At 40.1% G+C, this 22,619-nt stretch overlaps 1 protein-coding gene across 2 annotated transcripts in view; it reads left to right on the top strand.

Moving 5' to 3' along the window:
• Positions 1-22,619, top strand: part of sh3pxd2b (SH3 and PX domains 2B) — a 334,077-nt gene that overhangs the window by 7,614 nt on the left and 303,844 nt on the right. For both annotated transcript variants that reach the window (XM_043703799.1, XM_043703800.1), the window contains exon 2: positions 756-836. In XM_043703799.1, coding sequence (XP_043559734.1) covers positions 756-836 — 81 coding nt within the window. The remainder of the gene's footprint in view (positions 1-755; positions 837-22,619) is intronic.

Genomic DNA, 22,619 nt, shown 5'->3' with positions numbered 1-22,619 from the left:
GTTGCAGTGCATAATAAATAGAGCATGTATCCATCTTTTTTTCCCCTCTTGCCATCACCATGTACTGCACCCCTACTCCCTCACCCGAGCCCAGAACTTTTACATGGAATGCTAAACCTTTAGCTGTTGCTCTCTAACAGTACGCAAGTCTTATGTCACAGGCTTGAGATTTAGTATTAGATTATCATCTTTCTTTGTTTTGCATCCCATGTTTATCCATCAGGAGGTCAATACATCTCAACTCATTCTGTATATCAACCTGCATAGAGATATTGGAAGCAACTGAACTAGTAGACTTCAAATTTAATTGAGTCTTTGGTGTTGAGAGTCCTGCAAGGACTGGGCAAAGGTTGCAAAGCAAAGTTAGAGCTTAATAGTTATGAAAGCTTGTTGAAAGTGAGGAACTGGTGTATTCCAAAGGATTCTGCTAGCCTCCTGCAGATACACTGGGTGCAGATTTGAGGATTCTCTGTGCCATTCTGATTTCCAGATCTTGGCCCACCAAGGAAGACCATGCTGTTAGAACCTTGAGGTTTGGGGGCCAGAGGTCCCAAGTATCCAGCAAATATCATTTATAAATGGTCTAGAGCAGGTAAACTAGTCACTCTGGCTGCGGGGAATGAACTTGAATATTTGCAGTTACATTTGTAAAAAAAAGTTAGAATGTGGCTCAATGAAATGATGCTGAGTATTAACATTGTATGATCTTAAGTTGATATCATTATCTCCTGATGACAAGTTTCTTTTTCTTTCAGGTTTACATTATTCAAGTCACATGGTCCAATGGTTCCACAGAGGTTATCTACAGGCGATACAGCAGATTCTTCAATCTTCAGGTAGATTTTTAATCTGAAGCACTGAATAATGGTGAAGAAAGAAGATGGAAGTCAATGTTCTGAGCTTTGATGTGAACATAATTATTAAAATTCCATCCTCTGTCCAGTACTTTATTTTGATTAACTTTCAACACAAAAGCTGGTCTCCACAGTGAAGGCTGTGCTGCTTCTGAACTGAAACTGAAAATTGACTGTATGCATGCAGTACGCAAGTGATATTGCCACAGTATCACTAAACATTAAAACAGGATAAAAATCACAGACACAGGCCATTCAGCTCAACTAGTCCATGCCAGCGATTGTGTTCCACTCAAGCTTCCTATTGCCTTTTTTAAAAATCCAAATCCAAATCTCAATTCCCTTATGCCTTTTAAAGTTTGTCTACCTTCCTCCTTAAATGCATCTGTACTATTTACTTTAACTATTATCTGTGATAGTGTGTTCCATGCTGTCACCACTATTTGGGTAATGAAGTTCCTTCTAACTATCATATTAGATTTTTTGTGACTGATTAAATTTACAGCCTCTAGTTACACTGTTCCCCACAAGAGGAAACAATATCTCTGTATCCACTGTGTCAAAGCCTTCCAGAATCTCAAAGACTTCAGCTATGTCACCCCTTAGCCTATTATCCAGTGAAAACAGGTCTAGGTTATTGACTTTTTTGCTAATATGTAAGCTCATGCATTTTTAGTGTCACCCTTTCAAGTTTCTCAGCACCCTCTCCACTAGCTGTATATCCTTTTCATGATATGGTGACTTGAACTGTATGTAGGTTTCTACATGTGTTCTAACAACGGTTTGGTGTCGGTTTTGCATGACTGCCCTTTTTAATGCTGTCCCTCTAGAAATAGAGTCTGGTGCTTGCTTTGCTACTTTTTTTATTGCCTTGCTAACCTGTGGCACAACGATCATGATGCAGCTTTATTTGCTTCTGCTGCAGATCTCTTCCCCAAATGATAGAGAACACAATGCAGCCAAGTACAAAGCTCTGTTCAGATTTTAAAAATTGATTTATTAAAAGGAAAACAAAGATTGGATTAATATGTTTAAATTACCATATTAATGAACTTTGAATATTGCTTTAGAAGCATTTCTTCTAGGACTAAAATAGCATCTATTTAAGCTGATTAACATGTAGCCATCAAGTTGATGGGGTCTGGAGTTATGGATATGGCGTTTTGATAATGACTGAAGAGACTAATCCATGCTTTGAGTCTTGTCTGACTGTAGTGAGTCATGCAGTGCAACTGTTGAAACTGAAATCAAGAATTGGGGTAGGAAGAAAAGACTTGAAGTTATATTTTAGGCTCACAGGGCAACTCCGTGCTCACATTAGAAAGCATGAAATACTTTGAGTGGCTGGTGTTTTAATGTAGGAAGAAAAGTTTTTTGTTATTTAATCAGAGTTGGGTGAGTCCTACACTAATCCATCAAACTAATCTACAGAATGGATAGCATTGGCAAAGCCATATTTATAGTCTACCACTACTTTCCTCTGAGATAGTGGTGAACTTGTGATTTCAGCTACTCAGTCCTTATAGTAATGGTGCTTTCATACCTGAATTCCAGAATATTGGTCCAGTAAAGGACACAATGGAAACAAGTGATTTATGTGATGTTTGACAATGTTACCTGGTATCTGCTTTAACTAGGAGATCTTATTCCGATATTGTACACATGACTTGTTTGATGTTTTTTGGTGGTTGGATTACCAAGGAAACAAATATCACATTCCCCCACCATTGGAGTCTTCTATTTGTTAATAAATTACAATTCTGAGGTATCTGTCCAACAAATGTGAATCTGACCAAATGACAGTCATAAATAAAAGACAAAAGTTAAAAATCACACAACACCAGGTTATAGTCCAACAAGTTTATTTGGAACCACTAGCTTTCGAAGCGCTGCATCTTCACCAGGTGGTTGTGGAGTATAAGGTCCTAAGACACAGAATTTATAGCAAAAGGATTACAGTGTCATGGAGCTGTAATGATATACTAAACAAATTTAGATTAAGTCTTTCATCTTTTAGAATGGGATATGCTCGTTTTGGTTCTTTAATATGTAAATCCCAGAACTCCTTTTAAGTTACATTCTCAAGATACCTTTAGCTTTTCAAATAATGGGTGCCATCTCAACTCAGACAATGCGTTAAAGGTGTGAAGTTAGTCTATCTGTGTTCCAGTGTTGAGTGAGATTGGTTCTATTTCTAAAGTGGGATTTACGGAATCTTACATGGAATTATGCAGTTTTTGAGCAAAATAAAATGTAATTCTGCAGAATTCTGCCATCTCACTCAACACTGGGACACAGACAGACTTTAACCTCACACCTTGTCTGAGTTGAGATGGCCCCTATTGTTAGAAAAGCTAAAGCTATTTTGAGAATGTAACATAAAAGTAGTTATGGGATTTACATATTAAAGAACCGAAACTAGCATATCCCATTCTAAAAGCTGAAAGACTTAATCTAAATATGTTTAATATATCATTACAGTTCCATGACGCTGTAGCCCTTCTGCTATAAATTTTGTGTCTTATGATCTTATACTCTACAAACACCCGATAAAGAAGCAGTGCTTCCAAATAAAACTGTTGGACTATAACCTGGTGTTATGTGATTTTTAACTTTGTCCACCCCTGTCCAACACCAGCACCTCCAAATCATAAATATAGGAGACAGTCGTCTTTATCCATTCTTCCTTCCTCTTACCTTCATCCATCAAATCCAGAATTGTTCACAAAAGCAACAGGTATTTCTCTCTCAAAATGGTCACAGAAGGTGTTTTTTTTTAAAAAAAAAATAAATAAACAGGTTGTTTATGATGTACAAATTCTTATGATCTGAAATAGGTTAGATGGTTATCTGTCATTGCCTTTGTCATGATAAGATAACTTGTTGGCTTCACTCTGAAACATATCCCATGTGGATATGCTTAATAGCTTTCAGGACTGTAAAATTAACAAATCCACCAGGATCCATCTCTTCCATCACTGAAGCGCTATGCTTGAATTTTTCAGGATTCACTGTAGCAATTCGCCAAGCAGTTCAGCAACATTTCCCTCCAAGACCAAGCAAAAACACAAGACCAGAAAAGTAATTTGAAGACCTTAACCTCCACATTCCTTGCCAATACAACATTCTTAATTTGTAACATGTTTCTTTATCATCATTTGGCCAATGTTCTGAAATTCAGTACCTAAGACAAGTATGAAAGCAAAAATACTAAGGACTGGGTAATTGAAAGTAAAAGTCCATTACCTTCTTGAGGTAGAGTATGGTCTTGGCAGCACTGAACACATCCCTGGAACAAATAGAGTTTCATTAATAGAATTATTGTAAGCATCTGGTAGGTAACTTGGAGCAATGTTGCAAATTTTCTCCAGATGGTATCCTGGTTGCATGTAACAGCTTCTCTGTTATATTTGTTAGCTGCCTTCCATGAATGACCTGCTGCGGTGTTTTTTTTTTTGCTATGCTCAGAATTAGGGCAACAGCTCCTTTGCCTGTGGACGATTGTGCACAATGCTGTTAGCATTATCCACATTGTTCTTCAGGTCAACGTGAGCTTATGGAAAGCACCATGTGGCCAGATACTGCTCAGGTAAAAACAAATTTACAAAGAAGTAAAATTGAAGGGAAAAGGTACCTCTCTTTGTTTAGCTTAAATTCTACTACGTATGATTTTTTTTTTGGAAAAAAAGGACTTTTTCTGTTGCTTCCCTCCTCTCCTGCTGAAAATTGCTGCTCAGATGCTCTGATTTAAAACAAGAACATCATTGAGGCATTAGAGGGAAGTTGGTGAGTTCAGATGACCAAGACAATTGAGGAATGAGGTGGGAGGTGAAATAAGTGAAAGGAAGGCAGTACATTTTTCTTTCAGAATTTTATCCTGTTTGAAAGCAGTGGGTTAGATTGTGCCCTTTATAAGGAAGTGTAAATTGGCATTAGCAAATTGGCAGTCTGCATTTCATGATAATGTAAATATATATTGGGAAATATGTAAGATGGACTGCTGATTCAGTATTCGAGGAGAGAGTGAGGACTGCAGATGCTGGAGATCAGAGCTGAAAATGTGTTGCTGGAAAAGCGCAGCAGGTCACGCAGCATCCAAGGAACAGGAGAATCGATGTTTCGGGCATAAGCCCTTTTTCATTCCTGAAGAAGGCCTTATGCCTGAAACGTCGATTCTCCTGTTCCTTGGATGCTGCCTGACCTGCTGCGCTTTTCCAGCAACACATTTTCAGCTGCTGATTCAGTATTGTCCGTTTTACATTTTCTCTTAAAGACACACTATAATTCACTATGACATAAAATAATTACATTACTGAATGTAGCAATTATCAATATATTTGTTTGAACATGCTCAACAATAACTAGTGCATAACAAACATTCCATTCATTCTGAAGGTACAGGTAAACAAAAATATGGGTTTGGCAAACCTCCATCTGTACTCATGGCACCAAAGTGTGTATTTAAAGGTTTGGGTGGATACAAACACTGAAAGGGGCAAGGCATGATTAATTTTTTTTGTTAGAAATTGGTTTAGAATTCTGTGTGCCCTGTTTCTCAGCTTTGTGTTGAGACTTCTCCATCCTTTTAAAACATTGCTACTGATGAAGAAAATGTATTTGTCTGGCCATTGTTTGTCTGGTCTCTTTCTGTTGTCAAATTGCTTTTCTTCACAATCCATCCAGTTTTAATCCCAGGGAAATGTTTTACTTCTGATTTATGTTAAATTCTTTTAGCCAGTGGTTTTGATTTTAAACACTTGGTTGTAATATTTTTTGGGATAGGATGCCAATTTTGGGTATTAGGGTATCAGATCTGTGATTTCTTTCCTAGCTGAGAGAAAGCTGGTTAAGTTTGGAGGGTGTGATTTTTTTTTTTTTTCCTTTTCATTTTAAGTGTGGATATTTTACAGGGACGACTAAGACATAATCCATATCACTGAGAAAAGTCACCTGATTGCCCACTGATCAGCTCATCAGGTTGGCTGGCAGAGCGAGGATGAGTATCTCGTTCTGTCACAGGCCTCTGATGACATCCTGGATCGGTAGAATTTGCTAGCCAACTAGAGGCTCCATTGAGTAACTAGCCTCAATGCATGCCTGCAGGGAAGGTAGATGATCAGAGATGTGGTGAATTGAAGCCCTTTAAATGTTTATTAATTGACCAAGTGGTTTGATAATTGACAAGATGAGCATATGCCTAATGGACATTCTCATCCATTACTTAATTGGTGAAGGGAGGAGGAGAGGAAGTTTCATTTGAGGGCCAACCAGCCCTATTGTTTCCCTTTCTCACCTTCTCTCACCTCTCCCAAGGTAGGGGAAATTTCCTCCAAGGTTTGACACAGCTTTTACTGATATTGTTACAAATGATCTTGGCAAACTCAGCATTCAAACTGAAGGTTTTTTTTTACATTCCAAAATGAATTAGGCATTTTGCAGCTGTTTTAAAATTTGAGTGGATGCATGTTGCTGTTATTAGTCAAAGAAATTGGTCTGGATGATTCAGGAGCTTGTTCAAACTGATGGACAAGTCCAGGTTCTGGAATTCCAAATGCCATTCCTATTCTCCAGTTTTCATTAGGGTTTTTTTTTAATTGAAATGTGTGGGCTAGTTTGGGTCCCAAGCTTGCAACTTGTAGTTCTGACCTTTGCTGGCAGATTGCAAAGATAGGCATATTTCAGTCATCTGCAACTTCCATGGAGTCATGCCAGCGTTTCAAAGAATCATAGTTCATGGCACTTAGCAGTGTCATGGACATACACTACATAATGGTAAGTTCAAAATTTCCTCCTCGTGCCAGCTATGTCCATCCCAACAGCCCTTCCAATGTATAGAACAATACATCAGTATGATGACAATAAGGTGTTTTAAAGAGAATTTTATAAAAATGGTAATTCATTTATAACTTGTACTTTTTTTTAAAAAAGAAAAGTCTCTTAACTACAGAGGAATGTAAATGTCAATTCCCCATACTTTTTTGATATCAATAGCAGAAACTGCAAATATTTGAAACCTCTTACCTTTGTGTAAATGAATATTGTGCAATTCAGAGCAGAGATCAAATAGCTAAATTCAAGCAATGTTTTTCCTGGGTGTCCATTGTATCAACAGATTCATGGACTTCTGTCCTTGAGGCAAGTTTCATTATGCATTCTTAGTCATTGTGGAGTTTTGATTTGGCTGAAGATAGGGCGTTAACATAGAACATAGAACATTACAGCGCAGTACAGGCCCTTCGGCCCTCGATGTTGCGCCGACCTGTCATACCAATCTGAAGCCCATCTAACTTACACTATTCCATGTACGTCCATATGCTTGTCCAATGACAACTTAAATGTACTTAAAGTTGGCGAATCTACTACCATTGCAGGCAAAGCTTTCCATACCCTTACTACTCTGAGTAAAAAAACTACCTCTGACATCTGTCCTATATCTATCACACATCTCACGGGCAGCTAGGGATGGGCAATAAATGTTAGTGATACAATTACTCAGGAATTAGATATGGCTTTAATCCAATATTGCCTGTATAGTTATCCAAATAAGTCTGACCTCATCCAAGTCTTCTACTCTGCCTCCAACATGGAGTTTGGAAAAGGTCTTTTAGGACTGAGGAATTGCCAGTCAAACTGTTCGGGAAAGTCCTACAAATCCAGTTTAATAAGATATCCAAGGAAACTCCATGCATGAGTTTTAAAAGTATATCTGCTCTTATTGTCTGGAGATCAGCAGATCTGGAACATATATTACAGTTTTGTTTTTGCTTTGTCCAGTCTTGAGCCTATTTTATGATTTAGTGATGCAGTATTTCATTTATTTAAAAAAGTTGCATAACTCATTTGAATGCACTTTGAACGATTGTGAAATAAGCAGGAGTAATCAACCAATGTCCAAAAATTAAAAGTTTTGCTTAATTTATCTTATATGGATAAATATGAATCATAAATTAAGGTGAATCTAAGAAATCTTGAAAGCCTATCTTGACACACGGTTTTTGGTAGGTCACTTGACTTTTCTGTGCTATTCTGTGCAATTATTAGCAAATATTATAAAGCTTAGGTGACTTTCAGCTTTAATTTTTAAAAAAAATTTACTCATGGGATGTGGGCATTGCTAGCTAGCCAGCATTTATTGCCCATCCCTAGCTGCACGTGAGCTGAGTGCCTTGCTAGACCATTTTCAGAGGGCGTTTCAGACTCAATTACATTGTGGGTCTGGAGTCACATGTAGGCCAGACCAGGTGAGACCAGATTTCCTTCCCTGAAGGACATTAGTGAGCCGCATAGTTTTTTTTTCTGATAATTGGCATCTTTGTTTCTTGGTCCTCAGGAGATTCTTAATTCCAGATTTTGTTTTTACTGAATTCAAATACCACCATCTGCCATGGTGGGATTTGAACCTGGGTACCCAGACTGTTAGTTGAGTTTTTGGATTAATAGTCCAGTGATAATACTATTAGGTTGTTGCCTTCATAAACAAAATATCTGCTTGGCAGAGTTGTTATACTAGTAACTGCACGTGTGCCATGATAGCTTTTGGTAATTGCTACCTAAAACATTTCATTACTACCAGATTATAGTAACAGTTTGTAAGTATTGTAAATTTTTAAAAATCAATACAATTACTTAATTTTTCCAGAGGAAATATTTGACAAGTTGGCAGCAGTAAAATGATAGATGTTTGTTTCACTATTAGGTCAGACTGCAAAACAAGAAAAACTTAATGACTTAAATAAAAACATTATCTGTTATTGTAGAAAGTTTGGTTGGCTTCCTGTAGTATGTTGTTCCAGAGAGAATCCAAGTAATTAACTTGAATGAGTTTTGAACAGCAGTAGTCTAACAGTGAATACCACGTTGTTGATGCCAAGTGATATACTTGAAATTTGGACTTTTGACAAGGTTACTTTTTTTAGTTGAAACCTTTACTAAGATATCCAGTACTTGGATTGGATGTCTAACACATAGCTAACTTAGAATATTCTGCGACATCTCATAATTATTGAAAAATTGTATTACTTGGAACTTTTCAACATGTCATAAAGTTAGCCAGTTAAAATACTTTTGTACAGTTGTTGATTGATTTCAAATCTAATGCATATGTGTATTTTTAAGTTTCTTTTTACCACTCACATAGTCATGGTTCTGTGCTCTGCTGTTGTAATTCAGGTCATTTCACTGGAAAACCTTGTATTCAGAAGAACACTTAACCCAGGAACTGTCAAGCATTATAAATTTTAAGTGTGTGGTGCTGGAAAAGCACTTCAGGTCAGGCAGCATCCGAGGACCAAGAAAACCAACGTTTCGGGCATAAGCCCTTCATCAGGATTGAGGCTTGTGGGCCAGGGGAGCTGAGAGATAAATGCGAGGGGGTGGAGCTGCGTGGAAGGTAGCTGAGAATGCAATTGGTAGATGAATGTGGGAGAGAAGGTGATAGGTCAGAGAGGAGGGCAGTGTGGATAGATGGAAAAGATGATGGACAGGTCAAGAGGGTGGTGCCAAGTTGGAGGTTTGGGACTGGGTTAGGGTGGAGGAAGAGGAAATGAGGAAATTGGTGAAATCCACATAATCTCAAGGTGGAAGATGAGGCGTTCTTCCTCTAGGCGTCTGGTGGTTAGGGTTTGGCGATGGAGGAGGCCCAACACCTGCATGTTCTTGGTGGAGTGGGAGGGGGAGTTGAAGTGTTCAGCCATGAGGTGGTGGGGTTGGTTGGTTGGAACATCTCTGGGAAGAATGCCTCATCTTCTGCCTTGGGACCCTGCAACCATACAGGATTAATGTGAATTTCAACAGGTTCCTCATTTTCCCTCCACACCTCTCCTCCCCCCCCCCCACCCCTTACACACACACACACACACATACCTTTTTTGCAGTCCTAAACCTACAATTTGGCACCGCCCTTTTGACCTGTCCGTCGCCTTTCTGATCTATGGGCTCCACCCTCCTCTCCAACCTATCATCTACCTATTGCATTCTTAGCTACCTCCCAACCCCCGACACACTCCCTCCCATTTATCTCTCACAACCCTCTCCCGGCCCATAAGCCTCATTCTTAATGTTGATTTTTCCTGCTGCTCTAATGCTGCCTGATCTGCTGTGCTTTTCCAGCACCACACTCTTGACTCTGATTTCCAGCATCTGCAGTCCTCACTTTTTCTCCTTGTTCAAGATCCTGATTATAGACTTTAGTTGAATTCCCAAATTTGAATTCATTTTCCCAATTCTCATTTCAATGTCCCAATAATATCATTTGTAAATCAGACCATGATTAACTTTTATGTGTTTTCTAAATGGGGAGAAGATTCAGAAGTCTGAAGTGCAAAGAGACTTGAGAGTTCTGGACCAGGATTCTTTTAAGGTAATCTTGCAAGCTGAGTCAATAGTTAGAAAGCATTTATTTTGAGGGAACTTCAAAATAAAAGCAGAGATCTATTTCTGAAGCGCTACAAGGCTCTGGTCAGACCACATTTGGAGTAATGTGTGCAGTTTTGGGCCCCATATCTCAGGACCGATGTTGGGAAGGTGTTTTCATTGGTAGGTGAGACAAGACCCTGACAGTACAGCCTTAGAGTAAAGGGAAACCTTTTTAAAATGGAGATAATGAGAAACTTCTTCAGCCAGAGTGTGGGCAATCTACGGAAGTCGTTGCCATAGTAGACTGTGGAGGCCAGGTCACTGAGTATAAGACTGAGATAGATAGGTTCCTGAATATCCGGGTGATCAAGGGTTACAGGGAGAAAGCAGGACAATGGGGTTGAGAAACCGATCAGCAGACTCCTGGTCTGAATGGCCACATTTCTGCTCCTTGTCTTATGGTCATATATTCCTGATTTTATTTTAGTTTATTATATCATCCAGCAGGGTTTGGTTATTACATTAATGTGTGGATAATTCCTGGATTCATGAGTCTAAAGTTTTCAACCCCCTTCATAATTAAAGTGCACAGGTTGATAATTTTACCTCCATTCATGTTTGCTGTTTTTTCTTATAACAATGGATAGGTTTTGACATTAGTAACACAGCACCAGCATGTAAAACTTGTTGAGGTGAAATTAAAAAGTAGCTAGTGGCCCAGGAAATTTGTTCCAAGTTGTAAATTTCAATACTTTATTTGGAAGAATAAGCATTTTTTTTCATGAATGGACTTGCCTAATTTTAATGCATAGAGTGAAATTGTATGCAGTGAACTTTGAATATCTATCTTGGATTCATTAATTATTTGAATTCAGATCTAGCCATATCTTGGTTGATCTAAAGTTGCATTTTTTTAAAAATCTGAAACTTTCTCCAACATGAATTTCCATGAGATGTCTTCAGACGTGAGTTTGTGTGCCAACTCTGGTAGCCTCTGACCTTTTGGTTTTCTGTGACTTTTAATATATGCGTCTTAGAATATCTATAGCAGTTTGTACAATTCAGATGTTATAACGCAACAATGCAGTTCTTTTAGATTATTTGAGTGTAGCAGTATCACCATCCTAAAATTTAATGCAAGCCAAATACATGCTGGCCTGCTCCTAATTGCCCTCCTTTCAAGTAAAGGTTCAAGTATGTGTTTTGGGTTTAATCTAAAAGCAAAAGCCTGCCATCATTTCTATTTCTTCTCCTGTTCCTTGCCCAGTACAATTTCTGTCTAGTTAACTCCAGTTAAAACATAATATATGTCAGGATCTGTGAATTCAGTTAATAATTTAAACAATTTCTAGACTAGGCTCCCATGAAAGATCAAGGAGTGTACATGTTCGATGGCTGAAACGTACATACAGATCAGAAAGTTAACAAGTGGGATATTGATCAAGCAGCAGCAATACCAAATGGTCTCTGTCTGTTGCAGTCTGCATCCTCCCCTTTAAGAGCTATCTAATGATTTGATTGATGTGTATTTTTGTGGATATTGTGTGCCAACAAAAATGATCTCCTCTGTGATGGTTTCTTAAATTGCTTTGCCTCTTAAAAGTTGTTGTTCAAGCTTTTGCATGAATAAAATAAATGGATAGCAATGATATTGCTATTATTTAAAAGGAAATGGCAGAAAACCATATGTAAAATAATGACACAAACATTTTCTGTGCCACTGTTTATTGCACATGTCAGTGCTTGCTTCTTAACCTTGAGAGCAAACGTTTTAAGATGAATATCTTTCTTTCTCAGTTCTGCCGAGACTGAGTGAAATGGAGTTAATCATTTACATCACATTCTATTAGGCACAGATGCACAATGCAAATTGTCCATAAATCAGAATGATGTTGATGTACATTCATAATATTAACGTAAATTCGAAGGCAAAGCTTATGGTGAGTTGAAAGATGCAATTTGAAACCTGAGAGAGAAATGGAAAGTAGTTAAACTGTTCCTTGATTCCCAAGGAATTTTTCATTTATGCACATTTGGCAATTTTTGTTATGCTGCCGACTCTGCCTTACATAGCCTTAAGAGTAATTGATGTGACCAAATGTGAAAGGGATTGGATCAATAACATTAACATGGTTAGAACAAGGAACTGTACAGCACAAGAACAGGCTATTCAGCCCAACAAGCCTGTGCTATTAGATGATGCCTTTTTTAAACTAAAAATTCTTTAGCCTCCATATCCCTCTATTCCCTGCCTGTTCATGTAGCCGTCATGATACCTCTTAAACATTGCTATTGTATCTGTTTCTATCACCTCCTCTGATAACACATTCTCGGCATTTACCACACTGCTCAAAAAACGAACTTGTTTCTCATTTCCTTTAAATGCACACTTTCTACCTTTAAACCTGTGTCCCCTAGTAAGTGACATTTGTACCCTGGATTAAAGACTTCTGTCCTTGTAAGTTTGTAAACCTCTATCAGGTCACCCTTCAGTAGTAAAACACAGTTGTATGATTTCATATGCACTATTTAAAGACAATAAGTTATTGCTGGTGTTAAGGTAACAGGCAGAACACTATCACGTAGACATTTCAAATTTTCATCTGATAGACCTGATTACCATGCTTTGCTCTTTTTATTCCAGTCCATTGTTTGGGATGTTTAAGATTGAGGCAAGCCTGCTTGTAGACCTGGTCAAAGTGGTCATCAACAGACATCATCACAGGCAGCAGGCCATGGAAGGTGTTATAGTCTGCAACTCTTTTGTGGTTATGTTAATGCTCAGATGTCCATTGAAAGGAGCATGTGATGGCCACTGGTAAAATAGAGGTTGTATAAATTATTTAAGGTTATATTTATCAGTAGAGACTTCAAGATGCTACATTGTTACATGGTTTGGAATGCTAAAAAGTTGTGACCACAGTGTGATGCTTTTAAGGCCTAATTATGTTGAGTGCTATGAAATCTTGGCATCTCAGGTACTTGTCTCCGAAGAGCTAGTCTTTTTTAAAAATTAGTTTTCTACAACAGCAGGATTTGACTGGCAAATGTTTTAATGCAAGTAACTAGAACTGGGATTTGCATCTCGGGGCTTCCTGGAAAGCTAGACATAAAATAACAAAAATTCTGAAAGGTTGTGAAGATTGACATGGTCTGGAAACGACATCACTGAACAAATTCCATTTGAAAAATTTGGCAGGTGTTTGATGGAGAAAAATAGAACAGTAAAGAAAAAAAAGTATGTTTCTTATGCGGGGATGTGAACCATCCCACTATTCAGAAATTTGCAGTTAATCAGTTTTACATTTGCCATTATCCATTTTTATTTTAACTGTGAGTAAGTTACATTGGCAATAAATGGTGCTGGTATCTGGGTGTCATAGCCATGGTCTCAGATAAATTGAATTTGAGCCAAACTGCAAAGGAATGCACAATTAAAACAAATACATTGAGGAAAATTTATTTTAAATTTGCCTTATTTTCATGATGCTGGAACATAAATTTAATGTCCGATAAACTTGTTGGATGCTTTAAGAAACCATCTCCATAAGGATGGGATGTCCTGTGTTGCAGTACCAATCACTGGCAGCTTGTGGTTAGAGTTGAGTCCTGTCCATCTCTTTTGTGTACTAAGTCTAAGTACCTATTAATTATTAGTGGTTGAGAATAAACCACTATCGAGTCTTATTGAGCAGAGGAACTTGTCTTAACAACAAGATGTTGTCTATTGCATATTAGCAATAGATTCCAGTTGCATTAACTAATTAGGCATAATTGCAAAGAACTATCAGAAGGCAGAGATGACACATTTGTCTCCATTGGAATCTTGTGCTGACTGCTCCTTTTACACCTAAAGATTTTGTCATCATCAAATTCGGTGGAGCTCATTGCATCTTCAACTTTATCTCTTCCAGAACCATTACTTTTTAACATGGAATATTACATGTGTTATAGTCATATGGAGAATCAAGTTAAGAATAGGATGAAAGCTTTGGAAAACGAAACCTACAAAAGCAAAGCTTGTGCTTTTAACAAAAAGTTTTATTTTCTGTGACCTGATTAATTTCAGCAGAGGGATGTATGCTTTAATTTTGTCCAACTTAGTGCAAGTTGATACTTGCATTGAAAGTCTGAATAAGCAAGAAATCTTTGATACACCCCTAACCAGCAGGCAAATGCTAGTTACTATCTATCTGAAAGAATGACTAGCATTACATAGTGCCTTGCGTGTCTACAGAGCATCAACAATCTTTTACAGAAAATTAAATATTTTTGAGTTGCAATTACTGTTATAAATAAGCCAACTGCACAGACTACAAACTCCCAGAAACTGCCCTGTGAAGTTACCAAATAATCTGTTTCTACGATGATTGATAAATATTGTTGAGGATATTGGATGTTCATTGAAGTAGTACCAGGGGATTATTTGTATTCACAATTATTTCGAAAGGGTTCCAAGATGGTGGTGGAATAGCGCTCCTGAGGCCAGGGCTCATCCACGCTGTCCGCTTTTCTTTTCTTTTTTTTTCTCTTTTTTTCTCACCTTTTTAGTCTCTGAAGAGCTCTGATGGCATCGGCGGAGGAGAGGGAACCCAGTGTGGACTGGAGTTAGTGTTTGCTTGCTTTTCTGGGCGAGTGCAGGACCCTGAATTGGCGGCTGCTATGTTGAGGTGGTTGTAACAGCGAAAGATGGTGCCTGATATAACGTCTTTGTCATTAGTTGGGTTTGCACTGTTAGCAGTGAAGCGATGACGGAAGAGACTCCGACGTTGGAAGGTCTGGCACAGGCAGCAGCAGAGGAGAATCAGCACAGTGGTGATTCTGTACTGCCCAGATTTGATAGTGGACACAGGTTGGGGCCCTTAGCTGCTACTTAATTAGACAGGTAACTTTCTCAGTAGGTCTACCAATGGGCAGCCTAGTGGGCATCAACCACTTCCAACCTATATTAATGGGATTGAATCAGCAGTGGGCAGGAAGAGTTGAATGGTTTGACCTCCTGAAATATTTTGCAGCTGAGACTTTAAACCCCTGCCTAGGATCAACAAGACTGACACATCCATGTTTTATTGTGGACAGTTAGTACTCTTAGCATTTGCAGTATAGAATTGTTCATTCTTACGCACACCAGTAAAAAAAATATGTTTGTATATTATTGCACGCCACTTATGGTTACGTGAAGAAAATTGGTACTTGTGCACACATGCATGTTTGTGTTTGTTTAACTATGAAAGAGTAACACTTCAATGCACATTATCCATCCGCTCTTGTAGGATTCTTGTCTATACAGGTATAATAAAGTAAATGGAATTTGAAAACTGAGAAGTAACATTTTCATAGCACCAACATTTAAAAAAAAACTATATACTCTGATTTATGTAATTTGAATTATAAAACAGTTGCTGAAATAATTTTGCCTCAATAGTTATAGATTAAACCACTGTAAAGTGTGGACATTTTATGATTCTGGTGATTGATGTGAGTGCTAAGGAAGATTGATTCAACAAGTTGGTTTTGGATGGAAAATTAGAATGAATTAGATTGAGAAGCATACTGTGTCGCAGGTCTTCTCAGGCTCAAAAACCCTATTTCCAATCCTGACAAACAAATAGAACATTCTTGTCTTAGTTCTGTAGCTTTCCAAAAAGGAACTTTGAAACACAGCTATAGTACAGCAGCTAGTGCCATATAAAGGGGCCATGATTCTGCCTGTTGACCCATCATTTCTGAAGGATACTTCATCAAAAGATCAGGAAATTTGGAGGAAGATTGTGTGTAACTGGTTTAGTTGAGGGTGGCCAGTATGACAGGTGGATTAAGTGAGTGAGGAGTGTCGAGGCAACAGGTTTGGGTTGAAGCATGTGTGGAATTGGGTCAGAGGCTGTAGCTGGTTGGTAAAGGAGGGTCATTGACTCTGTGGTTAGGGTCACTCTGTGAAAGATAAGTGGTGTCAATTGGGTTTCCATAAATTGGGTTTCTTCTTGAATAATATTTTGTGGATAACTATGTTGGAACTGTTCCAGGGAACAGGGGGACAGTTTGAATTTCCTGGTTATTTTCCATGGAGTCGTCGTGTTGGAACTTGTGTGAGGTTCCTGTTTTCCATCAGCTGGATGAAATATAACTTACCAAACACAGGACTGCATTTTAACCTGCCAACTAAAGCTTTCTAAATCTAACAGATGGACTGACCACCATCCAGTGGGTCAGTTGAAACATTTAAGTAGGCAGTTAAGGCCCACAGGATGGCTTCTTCGCACTGCAATGGGACACAGCAGTAGGAAAGACATATGTCAAACAGTCAGTTGGGCAAATGTTGCTATGTGTGCTGATTATCGAGTAGGGGGCTGGCAGTTTCTCAGTTTTAATGCACCTTTGAGCCTGCTAAAGGTTTGAATCCTCTGAATTCCCTCTGTCCCCTCAACCACCCCAGACTCTTGAAAACCTAAACCCTGCCCAGAACCTTAAACAAATCTTGATCAAATGTTGAATGCCTTTGCTGCAAAGTGCAGCAGGACTGCTGGCCTCTAATAGGGCCATCGTTCTGAGGCAGAATATCCTAATTCCGCAAAAATCAAAAGAACTCTGGATGCTGTAAATTAGAAATAAAAACAAAAGTTGTGGGAAAAGCTCAGCAGGTCTGGCAGCATCTGTGCAGAGAAATCAAAGTTAATGTTTTGAGTCCAGTCATCCTTCCTCAGAATTGGCAGCTAGGAAAATTTGGTTTGTATGCAGAAGTTAGGGTGGGGAGGGGGTAACGAGTAAACGATTGGTGGGGATAGAACCCAAAGAGAAAAAAGGACAGTTGGAAAGACAAAGGAATCGTAATGATCTGGTTGGGAGGGGGAATAACTGTTCATAGAGACTATTAGTGGATTAACAATAGGTAGTGTGTAGCGGCAAACTGTGAGATAACAAGACTTGGTGTGTGTTGTAGGAGGTTAAGATATAGGGGAGTTCAGGTTATTCAAATTGAATCTGGAGGGCTGCAGAAAATGAGGTGTTGTTTTTCCAGCTTGCACTGAGCTGTGCTAGAGCGTTGCAGCAAGCCTGAGACCGATAGCAGCCAGGGAGCAGGGTGATATTAAAGTGGCAGACAACGTACAGAACATTTTGCATCAGAGATCGGAAACTTAGGAGGGATGGTGTATAGCTGACAGGAGGTGAGGTTGGGGGAGGGGATGAAGTCGGAGGGGAGGGGAGGAATTTTCCAGAAGGCCATTGGTATCCCAGAGTTGTTGCATCTTGTGGGCTTTGATGCCTGAAAAGAAAAGAAAAACCTGTTGGTAATTCACCATCCCTCCTAACCTTCCGCTCTCCGATGCTGGACATTCTGTACTCCGCAACGGTCTCCGTTTTATTCCTCTGCATCCCCACCTTAATGAATTTTGGGCACAATATGATGGGTTGAACTCTTCCATCGTCTTTACCTCCGTTTCTATTTTGTTGGACAAGAGTCCTCTCTGCGTCCCACGGAACGCTTCGCCCAGCTTAAATACCGTCCCTCCACCTGGATCCCTCCCTTTGGCCTTTTACCTGTACTTGTCTGCTCATTTGAGAACAGTCAATGTGACATTGGTCACCTCAATTTCTCTGTCCCCGCCTCACACTCCCTCTGAACTGACTGCACTCCGTGTGCTTAGATCCAACCCTGACTTTGTTATTAAGCTTGCCGATAAGGTTGGTGCTAGTTTGGCATACTGACCTCTACATTGCCAGCTCTCACATACCACCACCTATCTTTCCCTAGGCCATGACATCACCATGGCACATCAGGTCATTGTATCAATGACAGTCACTAACCTCATTCCATCTGGAGATCTCTCTTCTCCCCCACCCTTCCTGCCTCTAAGCATGAAAGTCCCACAGCCCTGCACAGCTTGCTTCTACCTCCTTTACTTCCTTCTGAAAAACTGCAAACCGAACTACCCAGGCAGACCCATTGTTTCAGCTTGCTCCTGCCCCACAGAACTCATCTCTTCCCACCTGGACTCTGTCTTTTCTCCCCTGGTCCAGTCCATGCCCACGTACATCCGTGATTCCTCTGACCTTTTACGCCATTTTCGGAATTTCCAGTTTGCAGGCTCCAGCTGCTGGAGCTATGGACGTACACTCCCTTTATACGCCCATTCCCCAACCAGGATGGTGTTCCTGAAGCAAAGCCCTCAACTGTCCCCACTACCACCACCATCGTCCTCTGCTTGGTCGAATGTATCCTCAATCTCAACAACTTCTCTTTTTAATCCCTCTCATTTTCTTCAGGTCAGAGGAGTGGCCATGGCTGCTACTCATAAGCCCCAGTTATGCTTGTCTCTTCATGGAGTTTCCTTGTTCCAGTCCTAGTCTGACCCCCATCCACAATTCCTTCTCTGATAAACTGATATCATCGGTTCTGCTTCCCTCTCTTGTCCGGAATTGGAAAAGTTAATTGATTTCACTTCCAATTTCCACCCCGCCCTCACTTTCGCCAGGTCTGTCTCTGTCTCTTCCCTTCTCTTCCCTGACATCTGGGAATAGACTGGCCACTAATATCGTCTATAAACCCACTGCCTCCCATAGCTACCTGGACTGGACACCCTGTTCCCTGTGAAGATTCCATTCCATTCACCCAGTTGCATATGTTGCAATGTGGCCAACTTTGACAAGGGAACCTCCGAAATATCTGTCTCCAAAATGTCTACCTCCTTCCTCCATTGTCAATACGGCCCTCAGCTGGGTCCAACCCATCTCCTGCACTTCCGCCCTCACTCCCTGTCTTCCCTCACACAACTACAATAGGGTTCCCTTGTCCTTGCCTACCATCCCACAAGTATCCACATCCAGAAGATCATCAGCCACCATTTTCACCACCTCCAGTGAGATGCTACAACCAGACACCCATTCACTTCCCCTCCTTTGTCCGTCTTCCACAGGGACTATTTCCTCAAGGACACGCTGGTCCACTTTTCCTTCACTCCCAACACCCCACCCCCTCCCCACAGCACCTACATTGCAATTGCAGAAGGTGTAACACCTGCCCATTTATCTCATCGTTCCTCCGTATCCAAGGGCCAAACATACCTCGTAGGTGAAGCAGCACTTGTACTTCTCACAATCTAGTCTACTGCATTTGCTGCTCACAATATGGTCTTCTCTACATTGGGGAAACAAAGCGTAAACTGGGAGACCACTTCGCAGATGTCTATGTTCTGCCTGCAAAAAAAGACCCTGAGCTTCCAGTTGCCTGCTCCTTCAACAGACCACCCTGTTCCCTGGCCAATATCTTTGTCTCAGGCTTGCTGCAGTGTTCCAGCAAAGCTCAGCACAAGCTGGAAGAACAACACCTCATTTTCTGAGAACCCTGCAGCCCTCTGGACGTAATATCAAGTTCAATAATTTTAGAACCTGAAGTCTGCCATGTCCTAACCCCTACCCCACACACCAGGCTTTATTATCATACAGTCTGCCATTACACATTAATAGTCTCCTTTAGCAGCTATTCACTCTCCCAATCAGGTTTTTATTGACTCCTTTGTCTGTTCAACTATCTTTTTTTTCTCTTTGGGCTCTATCCCTGCCTATTGCTTGCTCCTCACCCTCTTCCCCTACCCTATCTTCTGTTCATAACTGACATTTCCTAGCTACCATCAGTCCTGTAGAAGGATCACTGGACCCAAAATGTTAACTTTGATTTCTCTGCATAGATGCTGCCAGACCTGCTGAGCTTTTCAAACAAATTCTATTTTTGTTATCCTAATTCAACCCCCACTTAAATCTGTTCCCTAATGGTGGTGAGGGTGAGTGAATGGAAAGGAGGAGTCTGGGAGGGTCTTGTGGAGAGCATGTGTAGAATCTGGCATCTTGCATGATTCCCCTTAAGAACTTACTTTGAGCGGCATCAAATGAGCTAAAACAAATTTCTCAAAATATTCTTACATTTTCATGACCATAACAAGGAGTGTTGCTTTTTTATTTCAAAAGATATGTTATAAATCAAGAGTTTATGTGTAATAAGTTAGAGTCATAGAGATGTATAGCATGGAAACAGACCCTTTGGTCCAACTCGTCCATGCTGACCAGATATCCCAACCCAATCTAGTCCCACTTGCCAGCACCTGGCCCATATCCCTCCAAACGCTTTCTATTCATATACCCATCCAAATGCCTCTTAAATGTTGCAATTGTACCAACGTCCAGCTCATCCCATACACGTACCACCCTTTGTGCGAAAAAATTGCCCCTTAGGTCTCTCTTATACCTTTCCCCTCTCACCCTAAACCTGTGCCCTCTAGTTCTGGACTCCACGATCCCAGGGAAAAGACTGTCTATTTATCCTATCCATGCCACTCATAATTTTGTAAACCTCTATAAGGTCACCCCTCAGCCTCTGACGCTCCAGGGAAAACAGCGCCAGCCTGTTCAGCCTCTCCCTGTAGCTCAGATCCTCCAACCCTGCCAACATCCTTGTAAATCTTTTCTGAACCCTTTCAAGTTTCACAACACCTTTCCGATAGGAAGGAGACCAGAATTGCACACAATATTCCAACAGTGGCCTAACCAATGTCCTGTACAACCGCAACATGACCTTCCAACTCTTGTACTCCATACTCTGACCAATAAAAGAAAGCATACCAAACGCCTTCTTCACTATCCTTGTGGCACTCCACTGTTTACAGACCTCCAGTCTGAAAAACAACCCTCCACCACCACCCTCTGTCTTCTACCTTTTTGAGCCAGTTCTGTATCCAAATGGCTAGTTCTCCCTGTATTCCGTGAGATCTAACTTTGTTAATCAGTCTCCCCTGAGAACCTTGTCGAACGCCTTACTGAAGTCCATATAGATCCCATTTACTGCTCTGCCCTCATCAATCTTCTTTGTTACTTTTCAAAAAACTCAATCAAATTTGTGAGACATGATTTCCCACACACAAAGCCATGTTGACTCTCCCGAATCAGTCCTTGCCTTTCCAAATACATGTACATCCTGTCCCTCCGTTTTTCCCCCAACAATTTGCCCACCACTGAGGTCAGGCTCACTGGTCTATAGTTCCCTGGCTTGTCTTTACCACCCTTCTTAAACACTGGCACTATGTTTTCCAACCTCCAGTCTTCCAGCACTTCACCTGTGACTATCGATGATACAAATATCTCAGCAAGAGGCCCAGCAATCACTTCTCTAGCTTCCCACAGGGTTCTCGAGTACACCTGATCAGGTCCTGGGGATTTATCCACCTTTAACCATTTCAAGACATCCAGCACTTCCTCCTCTGTAATCTGGGACATTTTGCAAGATGTCACCATCTATTTCCCTACAGTCGATATCTTCCATATCCTTTTCCACAGTAAATACTGATGCAAAATATTCATTTAGTATCTCCCCCATTTTCTGTGGCTCCACACAAAGGCCGCCTTGCTGATCTTTGAGGGGCCCTATTCTCTCCCTAGTTACCCTTTTGTCCTTAATATATTTGCTTTTTCTCTGCTTTGTCATAATGGTGCATTCCTGATGAAGGGCTTTTGGCCAAAACTTCGATTTTCCTGCTCCTCGGATGCTGCCTGAACTGCTGTGCTTTTCCAGCACCACTCCAGTCTAGAATCTGGTTTCCAGTATCTGCAACCATTGTTTTTACAATAATGATGCAGCATACTTATACAGTACAGTGATTCAGGAAGGTATATAGAGGGCCTAATTGTTTTTTTTCAAGTATGTTTGCATCGCTGGCAAGGCCAGTATTGATTAACCATTCCTGATTCCCCTTAAGGTGATGTACCACTTGAAATTTCAGAATGCTTAGTGAGTAGTTAGTTGAATTTCATTTCTATTGAACTCTATTATTGAAAGTATGCTGTGTTTTATTCAAATGGTACTAAAACATTTTGGGGAAAAATGATTATCTCTAATTTAGCTTACAATATCAATTGTTGCTGAATGTTTAAAATAGAGATTTTTGTCCATCCGAAACAGAATAAAATGACTTCAAACAGGGGATTGTATCTTTAGTAGCTTATTGCCTGTCTAAACTTCTCAAATCGTCCCAGCTGTTCCAGTTTAAGGCTAGAACTTGGCTTGTGCTTTTTGAGCTATGTTTCTGTCTACTTAGCAAAATACCAATTGCAGTACAGTCTACTGCTAGTTCTCCTTGCAGCCCAGTAAGATAATTGCATAAAGCTGTTGGGGGAAACAAAAGATGCTTATTTCCAGAAAATGTCACCATAGTAGCAGAACACAAAGGTCCAGAAATGCTGCTCCTTTGAGGAAGAATCTGGGTCCTGGTTGAGTAGAGGCAAAGTTACAAGAAGGTGGATGCTGTTTCAGACTTTGGGTAAAAGAAGCCAGGTGACCTGTATACCTAGGTGCCTAAAATTCTGTGCTATTGAAAGGCTCCGGTTTATCTAAAACCACAAAGAATATGTGTAAATATGTCTCTGGTC

The sequence above is a fragment of the Chiloscyllium plagiosum genome, chromosome 14 (genome assembly GCF_004010195.1).
Source record: "Chiloscyllium plagiosum isolate BGI_BamShark_2017 chromosome 14, ASM401019v2, whole genome shotgun sequence".
Taxonomy (NCBI): Eukaryota; Metazoa; Chordata; class Chondrichthyes; order Orectolobiformes; family Hemiscylliidae; genus Chiloscyllium; species Chiloscyllium plagiosum.
This window is presented reverse-complemented; position numbering and strand designations above follow the sequence as displayed.